Here is a 13,462-nt window from a genome sequence, read left to right as displayed (position 1 = left end):
GTCGGTCTGATCCCGTGTGCCTTGCACAAACAGCGCTGCACTTCAGGCAAAGGGAAGTCTGGGATGCCAAAGAGGTTTTAATACATGTGCCCCCTGGTCATTTATATAAATAAAATGTAATTAACACTGTGTTGTCAAGATTCCTTTACTGTTTGCCTTGGAGTTTTTTCTCAGTTTTGCATTTCACTGTGTGTTGCTGTAAAGGGGAGCAGCAGTCCTAGGGATTCCCACATGCATCCATCTGTGACTCAGTTGTCAGCAGGCTCATTGCTGCTGTTCCCTCAAGCAGAACAGAAAATCCCTTCAAACACAGAAGTCACTGCAAATGTACTTGTATCACTTGTCTCAAGCAGCATCATTAACTCCTGCCATGTCCAAAGCAATGATCAACCCAGAAAAGCACCATTCAGTGAGAAAGGAGACGTGATTTATATCCTAAGAAAACAAGAGAGAGGAAAACACAAGGTGAGTGCCAGACAGGTGTTTGACAATTAATGCCATGTCGAGTCTATACTCACATGCACTTGTCTCCTAAGCAAGGCAGCTCCAAGGGAGGGCCACAGGCAGAGAGCAAGGTAGCCCCTGCTGCTGCTGGAGGAAACCAGTGCACACAACCACACTCTCCACTGCTCTGAGGGGCTGGCATGGCCACCAGCCCACCCAACACAGAGACCACAGCAAAATAATGTCCCTGAGCTGCTTACCTGATTAAGGCAGCACAGCCTGGGCCCAAGTGCTGACACAAAGGCAGGAGCAGTCATTTCAGGCTCCAAGTGCAACAGCTATCAGATGGATTTCAAAGCCATCCACCTTCCACACCTTTCCTAAAGGTATCAGAAAAGGCTGGACTTGTCACCCTAGGTCCTGACCAAGGGGATGACCAACGACCTCAAAAAGATCACTGTGCTGTGTGCAGCTGGCTCATGGAGAAGTCCCCTCATATGTTAAACAAGTGGGACATCTTCATAAGAGAGCTGCTCTTTAACCAGCTTTCCTTCTGGTGCCTCCTGGTCTTTCCCACTCAGAGCCCATGACACAATGGGATGTATGGAAAAAAGACGTATTCTCAAAGAGTTTGAAAATTCAGCGAGCGCTCTGAGAATGCACAGTTAGTGTCCAGCAGGAAGGACACTAAGAAATTTATATTTCTAATAAGTAGTAATTTCTGAGCACAGCTAAGAAATTCTTGTGTATATTTAAACTAAAGCTATAAAAAAAGACCTTGCTTTCAAGAAAATTCAGATCAGTGTATTCAGTACTTTCAGACACAGTATATTTTATGTATAATCTCTCTATATTTTACTAAAACTTACAATAACTTATAGTACTGAATGATTATGATACCGCCATCAACGCCTGTAAATTAACTAGGGCTACTGGTACTTCCAAGAAATGTTTTCTTTTCCTCTAAAGGTTAAGTTGGACTTTGGCAACTTACCTAAGGTCCCTAGGCAGGAACTGGTCCAGCAGCAGTAGCTCCAGCCCTGGCAATAGAAAACAACATTGCTGATAATAGAAAACAATCCCCAGAGCTGCAGAGCCAGGCCTGAGGGATGTGCCCCACATTCTGTCTGAGCTGTGCAGCTGATCCATGGGCATTGCTGTGCCTACACTGTCCTGGTTGCTTTGGACTTGTTACACACACAGGGTGGAAATTCTCTGTCACCGTGCAGGGCAGAGCACATCAGGCTCTTTTCCTATGAATTGCACAAGACTGCACAAGCCACGTTCCTGTATGGAATTTCCCAGATATACAAAAGCCTCGTTCTAGGCAGGTAAATCCCCAGCAAGTGGTGATAATACAGGATTCAAAGTAAACAGAAACCCACAAGCATGCGCAGCATATGCTGCAAAAAGTCCCCAGGAGGGAGGGGAAAGTGGAGGGGCTTTACCCCTGAAACACACTCAGGGGGAGGAGTTGGACAGGCTGCCTCTCGCCTTTGCCATGGGGCAGGGATGAGAAGAAGGAAGTGTACCATAAATAGCCCTGCCTCCTGGAATCGCCGCCCCAAAGAAATGCTTTAAGGGAGAAGCCGCATGTTTCTGTTTGCAGCACCCTGCCCTGCCTACATTTTAGACAAGCAGCAAAGCCATCCTTCAAGAATGTTGTAAACCCGTCCAGTGAAGTAATTAAAAAAGACAGAAACATCAGCAGTGTGAAGAGGTTCCTGTGTGTCACCTCTGCAGGGACTGTGGGTTTCCACAGGAGCTGTTGGTCCAGGACTGCCAGTGCTGAGGATCAACTGCTGCTGGAGTGGGTCAGCAGCACCACAGAGGAGCTGTCCTGCAGAGGAAAGACTTGTAAAACTAGAAACACATTACTTTGCTAATCTATTTAGCATTTTAATTTCTCAGTCACAAAATTTGTTTGGAGTAGTATTTTCCCAGTACTTTTTTGTTAACTCATGCGCTGTAGCACCACTTTCCTGCGTACCAGTGGAGGAAGATTGTAGCTAGCAGAGCGTTTGCTGAGCAGGACCCACAGGTGCCTCTCTAATTACATCCCTGACCCTTCTTTCAGAAGCTGGGATAGCACAACGACTAATCTTTCTTAATCTGGGTGGAGGCATGCAGAACTTTAATTTGCCTACAGACACATATCCCAGGTTCTGGGGAATTAAGTTACCCAATGACCTTTCATTAAGGCATATGCCTTAAAAGCAGCTTCCAAGGCCACAGCAGCACTGCCCAGATCAGTGCCTATGCAGCCAGAAATAATGAATTTATGCTCTGGCTGGCCATGGCATCCAAATCTAACAGACTTGATTAAAAGGAGATGCTACAGCATCCAAATCAAACAGACTTGATTAAAAGGAGACGCTGCAGCCAACGCCCAGCCTAGTCCAAAGACGATTATACTCCCCAGACCATGCCAACAGCCCAAAGTGGTACCCAGTGTCCAGTGAAGAGATGTAAACTTGATCAAGCAACTGGAGCATCTTTCTAGGGAGAAAAGGCTGAAGGAGCTGGGGCTGTTCAGCCTGGATGAGAGACAGCTGAGACTTGTGGGTCCCTCAGAGGGAGCATCGTCCCTGTGTGTCCGTGAGAGGGAGCACTGGCCCTGTAGGTCCCCGAGAGGGGGAACATGGTCCCTGTCTGCAGGGAGGGCTCAGAGCAGGGACCAGGTGCTGCTCCTTGGGACCAGCAGTGGCACCAGAGGAATGGGCAGGAAGTAATGCCCAGGAGTTCAATGAGGCAGAACACACAGTGCCGTGACCGAGCACTGGGACAGACTGCCCACGGAGAACGTGAATTCTTACTCGCTGGAGATATTCCAGAATCGTCTCGACACAATTCTGTGCCATACGTTCAGGGATGGCCCTGCATGAGCAGAGGGGTGGGACCAGGTGACCCACGGGTGTCTCTTACAGCCCAACCCACTCCGTGACTCTGGGATCGTGGCCAGTCCGCTCAGCGGCGCCGTCCGAGAGCCCCCGTGGCACCGACTCAGGGCGACGCGGAACGACCCACCCGCCCTGCCAGACTACCTCCGCTCGCCGTGACGGCGAACCAAGGGGACGCCCGGTGCACTCTCAGCTTGCCGCGCCCGGCCGCGCAGCATTTCTCTATTTCCCCCCCCCCCGCATCTTCCTTCGCAGAGCCGAAAGCCGCCCTTTGGGCCTCGCTTTGGCGCGGAGCGCGCTGATTGGCCGCTTTGAACGGGCCCGGCGCGGCGCCATTGGCGGAGCGCGGCGGGCGGCCGGTTCGAATGCGCGGCGGCCCCGCCCCCGGCCCGCGCGGTGCTGCCGACGTGCTTGTGCGGCGGCGGCGGCTCGTGCGGCGCGCGCAGCGGCTCCGCAGGTGAGGGGTGCGCGGCGGGGCCGTTGGCGCGCGGGGGCCGGGGGCGGCCGGGGTGGCGGAGAGATGCGCGCTCCCGAGCCCGCGCCGGGTCCCGCTCCCCAGCCCGGGGCACAGCGCGGCCGCCCGGCCCGGCTCGTCCCGGTGCGCGGCTGGGAGCGCCCCGGAGAGCCGGCCAGGGAGCGGGGGAGCGCCTCGGGACGGCGGCAGCGCGGCGGGGGCTGGGCTGCACCGAGTGGGGCCTGCGCGGCCGGCGGGCGCTGCCCGCCCTGCCTGGAGCCGGCAGTCCCCCGGAGCCGGAGGTAATTTGGCTCTGCTCGGTGTCCGTGACCCCCCCGGAGCTGGTGCTGCTCCGGAGCAGCGGGGGAGGTGCGGAGTGCCGTCCCGGCTGCCGCCTCCCGCTGCGCGGGCACTCCCGCTGTGCGGTGACACCCTGGGCCGGTGTCCCCTGGCGTGGCTAAGATCCGGTTCCCGAGTTTCACATAGGGGCATGCCTATCCTTTTCTAGCTCATTTCTTTTCCATTTCTAGCTCCTTCACTTGAGCGAGTAGTTAGGTAAAAATGATGAGCAGGGTGCACTCAGTTCCCTGGAGGAGCTTTCTTCAAAGATTTTTAAGTATTTTTTTTCTCCTTGGTATCGTTGCCCTCTCATACCTTGGAGGTGTAGTTTTTTCTGGGTGGAATTTGGAATAAATATATGTTCTGTGTTTCTGTTGATGAGAACAGTTAAGTGTTTCACATTACATCATAATTATGAGAGGCACTACTTGCTTCTAAAGACTTGGCATAGGTTCAGTGACTTCTCTGTGTTCAGGACAGCAACTGTTCACCCTCATTTTCTGTTTCTTTTTTCTTTATCCATTTCAGGGATAACCACAGCAATGGATGATTACACAAAAATAGAGAAGATTGGGGAAGGTAAGTATGGGGAACAGTGAGCTTTAAAATGCTCCACAGTTTGAGCTATGAAGTGTCCCAGAAGATCTGTACACTCTGCCTGTTACAGGAAACACTGAGATTCAACCAAGTGGCTAAATAAGCATGTGGCTTAATTACTGTGGTAGTTATGTATATCTGTAAAAGCTTTCAGCCTGCCCCTTCTTTTTAAAGTGACGTGGTCTTTTTAAAAACAGCTGACCAGTGTTGAAAAGTGTCTGCTTTCATTTTGATGGCTAATGGTGTAACATTCCTCCAAAAGGGACAAAAAATATGTTCTGAGTCCAGAAACCAGCTTACAGCTTGGGAAGCTCCCCCATTTCTCTGAGTATGAACTTAGCAGTTGCTCCTGAAGTTGTGCAATGTGTTGTTTTGCTTGGAGTTACTGATAGGGAGTAGTGTTTTCTGGATTGTTCTGCTCTGATTATAAACAGGCAGTGCGGGTGTGAAAGGAAAGCAAAATAGCAAAGCTCTGTGAAGAAGTGAATTTTTAACAGTTATTTCACATTGAGGCACTAGGAGGATGGCTTCAATGCAGGTGTTTGTCACAACCCCCCTATTACTGGAAATCCAGCCTGTGATCACTGTAGAAGGCTGTTTTTTATAAATTGAAAGTTTGAAGTACATTGTGCTGAGATTGCCCACTCTGAAGCAATAGCAAAAGGTGTGCTTGGATGTTGCAACAAAGCTTTGTAATCAGAGCCTTGTGCCTGATCTTTCTGAAATAAACTAGTTTGGGCTTCATGTGAGGGATTAATGCTTCAAGAAGGGTAAAAAGAGAAGGCTTATGATGTCTTGGTTTGAGGGTTTTACTTCTGTGAACACTGATAATTAAGATGGATTGATTTGAGATTTACTTTTGGTTCCAATTTCAGCTTCTGCTGAGACCCACAGCACTAGCCTCTCTCCTGCACTGAGCATTGTGCCAGAGGTATTTCTACAGCTCACACCCATGGATGGCCGGATCTCAGACTGCAGAAGGAGCACTACTTCCATTTGCAGCTAAACCTTTAGCATTTTAATATGATATATCAATGGCAGAATCATAATCCTTTATAACGATTTTGCCTGAAAGTTAATCAACTTGAAACTGAAATAGTACCTGATTTTATAACTTCATCTTCCAAATATTCGCCTTTCACACTTAGGTTTCTAACTACCTGTCCTAATAAATGCTACACTTCATGGATGGCATTTTTTAAACAAACAAAAATATTGCTCAGGTAAACTCCACAACTAAGTAGTAGTTTGTAATCTAAACAAATACTCCATTTGTAAGGACTTTTCCTACATTAGCAGCTCCTGTTTGCAATAACTTATTTGTACCTGAAGCTGGTACTTCCTATATTTGTTTCACTGTCTTTTTGTTCAGGTACCTATGGTGTTGTGTATAAAGGTCGTCACAAAACCACAGGCCAGGTGGTTGCAATGAAGAAAATACGCCTAGAAAGTGAGGAGGAAGGTGTTCCAAGTACTGCTATCCGAGAAATTTCTTTATTAAAAGAGCTGAATCATCCCAATATAGTCTGGTATGCATATACTGGTATTTAGCTAAACTCTTGGAGGGGCACTAGGTCCCATCAAATCATAAATTTTTTTTCCACTCATCTAGTGAGGTGAGAACCTCTCTGCCTAATACAATGTCTGCTTTGCAGCAAATATTTTAAACTCCATATTTATGGCAGTTTTCTAATTAAGCCTTCCTCATGCTGCTCCTTCATTTTAGGAATCTTACAAATTTTTGTTAATTTAGAAATTTCTGTAAATTTTTTTCAGAGCTGTTATTGTGAGAATGGAGGCAGCATACCTCATGAAAACTGGCTGTAGCTGTTACTTCAGGCAGACTCAGAAGTTTATTTAGCACTTTGGAATACTGTTTGACTTAAGTGTTCTGATGTTCTCCCTGCTATTCTGTAGCAGGAATTTAGATGTGTTTTGATGCTGTCATAGCTAGCACACCTGAGCTATGAGTGAAACTTCCATCAGTGACTGCTTGGCATGTAAAAATGATTGCAGCCATTGTCTTCCCACAACATATTTGCTTGCTCTTTGATGCAGCAAAATATTTGATTTTTCATGTGCCTTAAAACTGGCCAGGTTCCAGCCAGGTAGTGTCTCAGTGTGTGTATGTTTGGGTTTAGGAACCCTTACACTCCAGTAAGGATGAAGGTGATACTTAAATTGTGGGCAAATCCTGCTGTGTCTATTGGATTCCTATTAAATATTCCCTTAAGTTCCTAGTAATTCAGGCTCTGCTGTGACAAGCCAGCTTCAAAGAGAAGCTAGGCGCCAATACCCACAGGTGGGTTTTTTTAAATGGCAACAGTATTTTTTCTTCAGACTCCTATGTCTGATTTGAGAGAATGTAAGTTTAAGAGGAGGCTTATAGGCTTTTATCTTAGTTTGACACTATTTCAGATATACTTGATTTTCCAGGTGACAGTATAACTAAGTCTGTTTTTTGAAGACTTTTAAGACTTCCATAATAGAAACGTGGAAATATCAGCTTGTATCCCTGTTGAGAAAGGAAATGGGAATTCATACATTTTGCAGTGGAAGTAATTGTATACTCAATTTTTAGTCTTCAGGATGTTCTCATGCAGGATTCAAGACTGTACCTTGTCTTTGAATTCCTTTCCATGGATCTCAAGAAATATTTGGATAGTATTCCATCTGGCCAGTATTTGGAGCGTTCACGTGTTAAGGTAACGAGGACAATTTCTTAACCTAAGAGGGAATTTAATGATGACCTACTAAACCACGAGCAGCTCTTATTTTCAGAATAATTAACTCCTTGAGGAGAAATGAAAGGTTAAACAAGCAGCAGTAGATAAGATGATGAATGTGAGTTTTGCTTTCAAATGCCACTTGAAAATCTTTTAATTACTGAGATTAAACTGCCTTAAACTAATTTTCAGAATTAATTTGTGTAGCTTTTTGATATTAACTCAGTATCTGCAATGCTTTGGATCTCCATTTCTTGCTGCTGTGGGGAGAGCTAATGAAGGGAACACCTTTGTGTTGCAGGACACTGACATGCATTAAAGGTAACTCCTTTTTCCTGCCATCTCATTCTTTCTAGAGTTATCTGTACCAAATTTTGCAAGGCATTGTCTTCTGCCACTCAAGAAGAGTTCTGCACAGAGACTTGAAACCTCAGAATCTCCTGATAGATGACAAGGGAGTGATTAAACTGGCAGACTTTGGATTGGCCCGAGCCTTTGGAATTCCAGTGCGGGTCTACACACATGAAGTGAGTTAGGACATATCTCTGGTGGTTTGGATAGTGAGTACTTGCTTCCTGCTAAGAACTCATTCTGAAACAGCTAAAAAGAATCAGTTTTTTTCAGGTTTTTCAAGCCATAAGCTAACAAAACTATGATCAAGTTATGTTTTGTTTTCTAAAATAGTTTTCCACTTCTTTGACTGTGGTTTTACTCTAAGGTTCCAAAACATTTTATGAATCCCACTCAGAGTGAGTCAGATGGACTCAAACTTGTTGCTCACTGTCTCATAAAGGGATTTTTGCTTTGCAAAGCACTCAGGTTGGAGGGGTTTTGTGGCTGGGTGCCAAAGGATTCCTGCTCTTAAGGAAGTTGTGCAGGCAGCTGCTTTTCCTGAAGTAGAAGCTACTGCAATGGAGTCGGTTTGTCTACAGATGGAGTTTGAAACTAGTATTACACTTCCACTAAAACTTATAGTACTGGCTATTTTTAGCAAAAAACTGAATGCTGCTTAATAACAAATGAGCCATTTATCTTGTAGTCAATTAAAGGACCTGATTCCACAAACTTAACCTTTCCTTGTTCTACAGGTAGTGACACTGTGGTACAGGTCTCCAGAAGTGCTGCTGGGATCTGCTCGTTACTCTACTCCTGTAGATATCTGGAGCATAGGAACCATATTTGCTGAGCTGGCAACTAAAAAGCCACTTTTCCATGGGGATTCAGAGATTGACCAGATTTTCAGAATCTTCAGGTATGTAAGGCTGAACCTTTCCTTGCTACCTGTGTGGCACCACACAACAGTTGTAATTAAAAGTGTAATAGCACATAACAAATTTCAGACTAAATTGCTTAACGTTTTGCTTATGCTTGCACAGAGCTTTAGGGACCCCCAACAATGAGGTATGGCCTGAGGTGGAATCCCTGCAAGACTATAAAAACACCTTCCCAAAATGGAAACCTGTCAGCCTTGAAACACATGTCAAAAACTTGGATAAAGATGGACTTGATCTGCTGGCTGTAAGTAGTCTGTCCTAAACTACTGATTAAGAACCTGAGTGGGCTGTTTGAAATACTTAAGAATACACAAAGCTGTACTCTCCCCAGTCATAGCTAGAAGGAAAATATGGAGATCTTCAAGCTATTAGCAGTGGTATGAGCCTTCATTCTTGTAGAACTGACACTTGTCACACTTGTGTGACATTAGTTCCTTTCACAAGTAATACCAGACTGTTTTTCACATGAAGCAATTATGCCTCAGCTTTTTTATAATAATAAGCCAGGTACAACTTGAAAGTGAGGATGAGTCTTTACAAAGAGGTTTAAGTGAAGGCTTCTGCCGATAAAGTAGTTGTCACCTTTCTGCTGCCAGCACCAGTTGTGATGTTGCTATGTGACTGCCAGGCCAGTTGGAAATGTTTATTTTATGGTAGCATGTGGATTAATCTTGGTGGGCTCATGTTGGTTAAACTTTCATGATGGTCTTAACTGAGTAAACAAGGATAGAAACAGCTGAATGTATTGATTAGCTGAGACAAGAAACTTAGGTTCAAGTCTGTCTGTAGTGTCTGTCTCAATTGCCCTTATATTTGGAGCTAAATATTTTTGGCTGTGGTGTATTAACTTTTAATTGGTATATTTTTTCTCTGTGTGAGTTTCCTTCAGTTCTGTGGCCAGGCAGTTAAACTACCACACCAGGCTTTTGATTGGCAAGCTCTTCATCAGTCTTTTCCATTTAGTGCCCTTCCAGCTCACGCGCTGCCACTGAGGGCTAATTTAGGTCACATCCTAGGTGTGCTCTTAGATGTCCTGAGGTATAATAATGTACTTTGGTTGTCTCCTTTGGCTGTTCTAAAGCTGCATTTTTAGAGTGCAGACCTACAGATGGGGGTGTGGGTTGGTTGCTCTGTGTGTCTCAAGACAAGCTACTCCTTGTACAGCAGTAGCTGTGTACCTGACTCATGGCTGTAAGCAGTCACAGAGCAGTTCATTACCCGTATTGGTAATATGGCAGAATACTCTGAATGAAGTTGTCTTACCCAAAAAGCTCAAATGATCACAATTTCTCGCAGTTTTTCTTGGGGGACAGAGCCCCAGTTCACACTGACAGCCTGAGCATTTGTTGAATGTGTAGTTGTCCTGCATAGCTCTGAACCTTGCAGCTCAGTTGTCTTACAGAGATGCAACCCCTGACAGCATCTTTATTAAATCATTTTGAAATGGAATTGTTGCTGACTGTATTTACAAATTAAAATGAAAGGAACAGGCAGGAGAAGAGAATCTTGTTCAAACAGCTGCATGAAAAGGACCTGCCAAGGGCTCATCTGAGCTTAGGTGGGGCATCACTCTGTGAAGCAAATGGTTGAGGCTGCTGCTAATAAAGGCAAAAACAGTACTAGTTCTTCATGGTGTTAACATAACTCTAGTCTCAAAGCATATTAAATTCTCTAAAGTCTTTTACAGTTCTGCTTTAACCAATGTTAACATTTTAGTTTCCTATTAGTGCCTGGTGACAGTGGTATCCCTGACTAGAATCCCTTTAAATTTCCTATAGCACTTTAAGGCCTTTTAAACCCATAATGTCACTTTAAAGGCAACAAAACTAAATAGTTCTAGAGCACAAGCTCAGGTATGTCAATGAAAATGTTTCAATGTTTAATTTTTTTTCTATAGACTATTGCAGATGTATGTAAAGGAGCTGTCTTTGAAAATACCTTAACACAAAAATGTGTCATTCAAGTTGCATGAGTGAGGTTGTGAATTTAAGACCTTCATAAGCTAAATTACTTCTATGGCCAGCATTTCAAAGCACTTGATGGCTGTCCTCAAAACTTTGAAATATCAGGACAGTAAGTGCCAGGAAAAACTAATGTTCAAGACTTCTCAGAAGTTTTCTTCACTTGCTCTATCAGTTGGGGTGCTGTAGTCGCAGTGTCACAGCATCCCTTTCTCAGAGCAATTTCCCCCTTTGAGTCAATTTTGAGAGAACCTTTGGTATCAGAATTAACTGTAGGAAACTGTTCTTGGTATAGGCAATGGGAACCTGCCACAAGGTAAAATGCAAGGTTAAATCTGGAGGCAGCATTGCATTTGGCAGAAGTTCAGAGAATATAAGTGCAAATTCAGTGGTTTAAATCAATCTGGAAAACTCCCTGTAGAATGAAGTGTAAAGATAATTAAATGTCAAGACTGAATACTGGGCGGAGTATGACTGGTTAAGTTTTGTTCTGGAAGACAGATTTGTTGTGCAGACAGGGGAGAGGCAGCTGGTGGAATCCTGATTACTTGAATTTGAAATGGTCTGTCCTTTTGTATGGAGAAATAAAAAGACTGCTCATTTTGGGTCTAGTACAAAACTGCTGAATGCTTCATTCCTGTTTTGACCCCTTATATAAGCTATAGATACTTTTTTTTTAATGGCTAGAAAAAGAAATTTCCTCCTGTTTTAGAAACTTCTGGGGGTTATTTTAATGGCTGTGACACCCTCTCTTTTTGCTCTCATCACCTTTGAGGTATTCAATTGAAGTATTTTATTGCAGAGAGACTCAAGTGTTAACTTGAGTTATGATTGCAACCTGCTTGTCATCTACTTTCCAGTTTGGATTTTGAAACTGAGTGAGCATTCTCTTACTTTAGTTGTCAAGTCACCAACCTGAGTAGAAGCCATTTGACATCACTTTGCTCAATGTCAGCAACAAAACAAGTGTCAGACCACTTGTCCTTGTAAACATTTAGGGCTTTGTCAGCCTAAAGCTTACTAATTTCCCTCAGTAAGAAGCTGAGACAATTATTGCTGCTTGGTTACCTGGTTCTGGATTTAGTTCAGTGGATGTGGTACCCAGACACAGGCAAGGGCTTGGTTATTGAACGGGGGGGGGTAAATGGGATTCTTCATCTTCTGAGATGTTATGCACTGCTACTGACTTGTAGGGGAAATAACCTCTCCAACTATGAGAGCATAAAACAAAGGGGGAAAATGTCTTTGTAGTTACTTTATTATTATGGTTCAATAGCTATCTATTTAACATGACTTAGCTCACATTTCATGAGGAAGTAAATGTGGGGTTTTTTTTTCTTCCAGAAAATGCTAATTTATGATCCTGCAAAAAGGATTTCTGGCAAAATGGCCTTGAACCATCCATATTTTGATGATTTGGACAAATCCACTCTTCCTGCTAATCTGATTAAGAAGTAGACCTTCAGACTAAATCATCCAGAGTGAAATAATTGTGATTACTTCTACTCTTAAGTCTGTCATTTGTATGTGTGTCTTCTTGCTCTTAAGATTGGCTGTATTCTGTTTGTTTTGGTTTAAGTGTTATCTAAATGTAAATATTAACCTGTTAGTGCTGAGATCAAATACAATGCAAATATTGCTGCAATTAATGCAGTCACCTTTCTATAAATAAAGCTTTAACCCCAGTGAAGGACTGAACTTATTTCCAGGCCACGGCTGCTCTACAGAAGGACACTTGTTTTCTTTGGAATGCACTGGAAAGTTACCACTTGGCAAAAAAAGGTGCTAACCCAAACTTTTAAATGGTTGTTCCTGATATGATTCTTGAGTTGGAGTTGTTTCAGTGTCTTGTCAGTTACAATTTTACTTGAGCATGGCAACTGATGTGCCAAAGGACACTGAGATGCGCTGAAGAACAGCAACTTGCAAAAGTGTTGATGGCCAAACTGATTTTGAGTTTTTCAAGGCAGCTGCAAATCATTATTTGAGATAAGTCCCTTGCTCTATGTTTTGGTTTTTGTCTTGGAGGCCCAATAATTTACCAAGATGTTGGCTGTTGTGAACTCCTATGAATTGTAATCATAAACTGAGATGCCACATGGCTCCAGACTTTTTCATAATTAAAGCAGAAGCTTTTTAAAGCTCCTTGGCATTTAACTGAACAGATGATAATACTGTTAAAAGTTCAAATAAAGTTCAAAGGTGTGTACTAATAATGGATTGTGTGTTAGTTTCCAATGCCTACCTTCATTCTTGGCCTTCAGACACATCAGTAGGGATGGGGTGTATATCTGGTCTAAGTTTTATTGGCTCTAGGCACTGTTGTGCTCCTTTCCTTGCCGGCTGGGGCCAAGGCTTAGGGCACAGTGGGGAATAGTATTTAAAGTATTTAGATTGCTACATCAGGTGTCTGAAAGCACTGATATGAACTCTAGAAACAGTGAGGTTTGTAGGAGCCCTGTCCTACAGCTGCTGAATCTGGACACTTAAAGCAGTGGAGATGATGTCATCCATCCAGTTCATCACGTTTGTTGTGTCCAAGGGTAGCTGAAAGTGTTAACTTAGCTTTTGTTAACAAGTAGCATGGTGAGAGATAAATACCACTGGGGCTGTTAACACTGTTCTCTACAAAGTGCTTCTTAATCTCTAGAAATTTTGGAAACTTGGTTTAATAGAATCATTTGATAGCAGAGCACTGAGGAGGAGAGGATTTTTGAAATCATACAGGTAAGTTACTTAATTGAAGGCAGTGGGGGAGAAGATTGTG

General features: G+C 43.9%; 1 protein-coding gene across 1 annotated transcript; it reads left to right on the top strand.

Annotated features, from left to right (window-relative positions):
- Positions 1–3,746: 3,746 nt before the first annotated feature.
- On the top strand, positions 3,747–12,785 carry CDK1 (cyclin dependent kinase 1). Its single transcript, XM_084210037.1, has 8 exons — positions 3,747–3,801; positions 4,666–4,716; positions 6,107–6,263; positions 7,316–7,439; positions 7,817–7,987; positions 8,549–8,712; positions 8,837–8,978; positions 12,040–12,785. Exons 2-8 carry the CDS (start codon positions 4,680–4,682, stop codon positions 12,151–12,153), a joined length of 909 nt encoding a protein of 302 aa, XP_084066163.1. The 5' UTR covers positions 3,747–3,801; positions 4,666–4,679; the 3' UTR covers positions 12,154–12,785.
- Positions 12,786–13,462: the final 677 nt, after the last annotated feature.

This window comes from Fringilla coelebs (assembly GCF_963513975.1).
Source record: "Fringilla coelebs genome assembly, chromosome: 8".
Lineage (NCBI taxonomy): Eukaryota > Metazoa > Chordata > Aves > Passeriformes > Fringillidae > Fringilla > Fringilla coelebs.
This window is presented reverse-complemented; position numbering and strand designations above follow the sequence as displayed.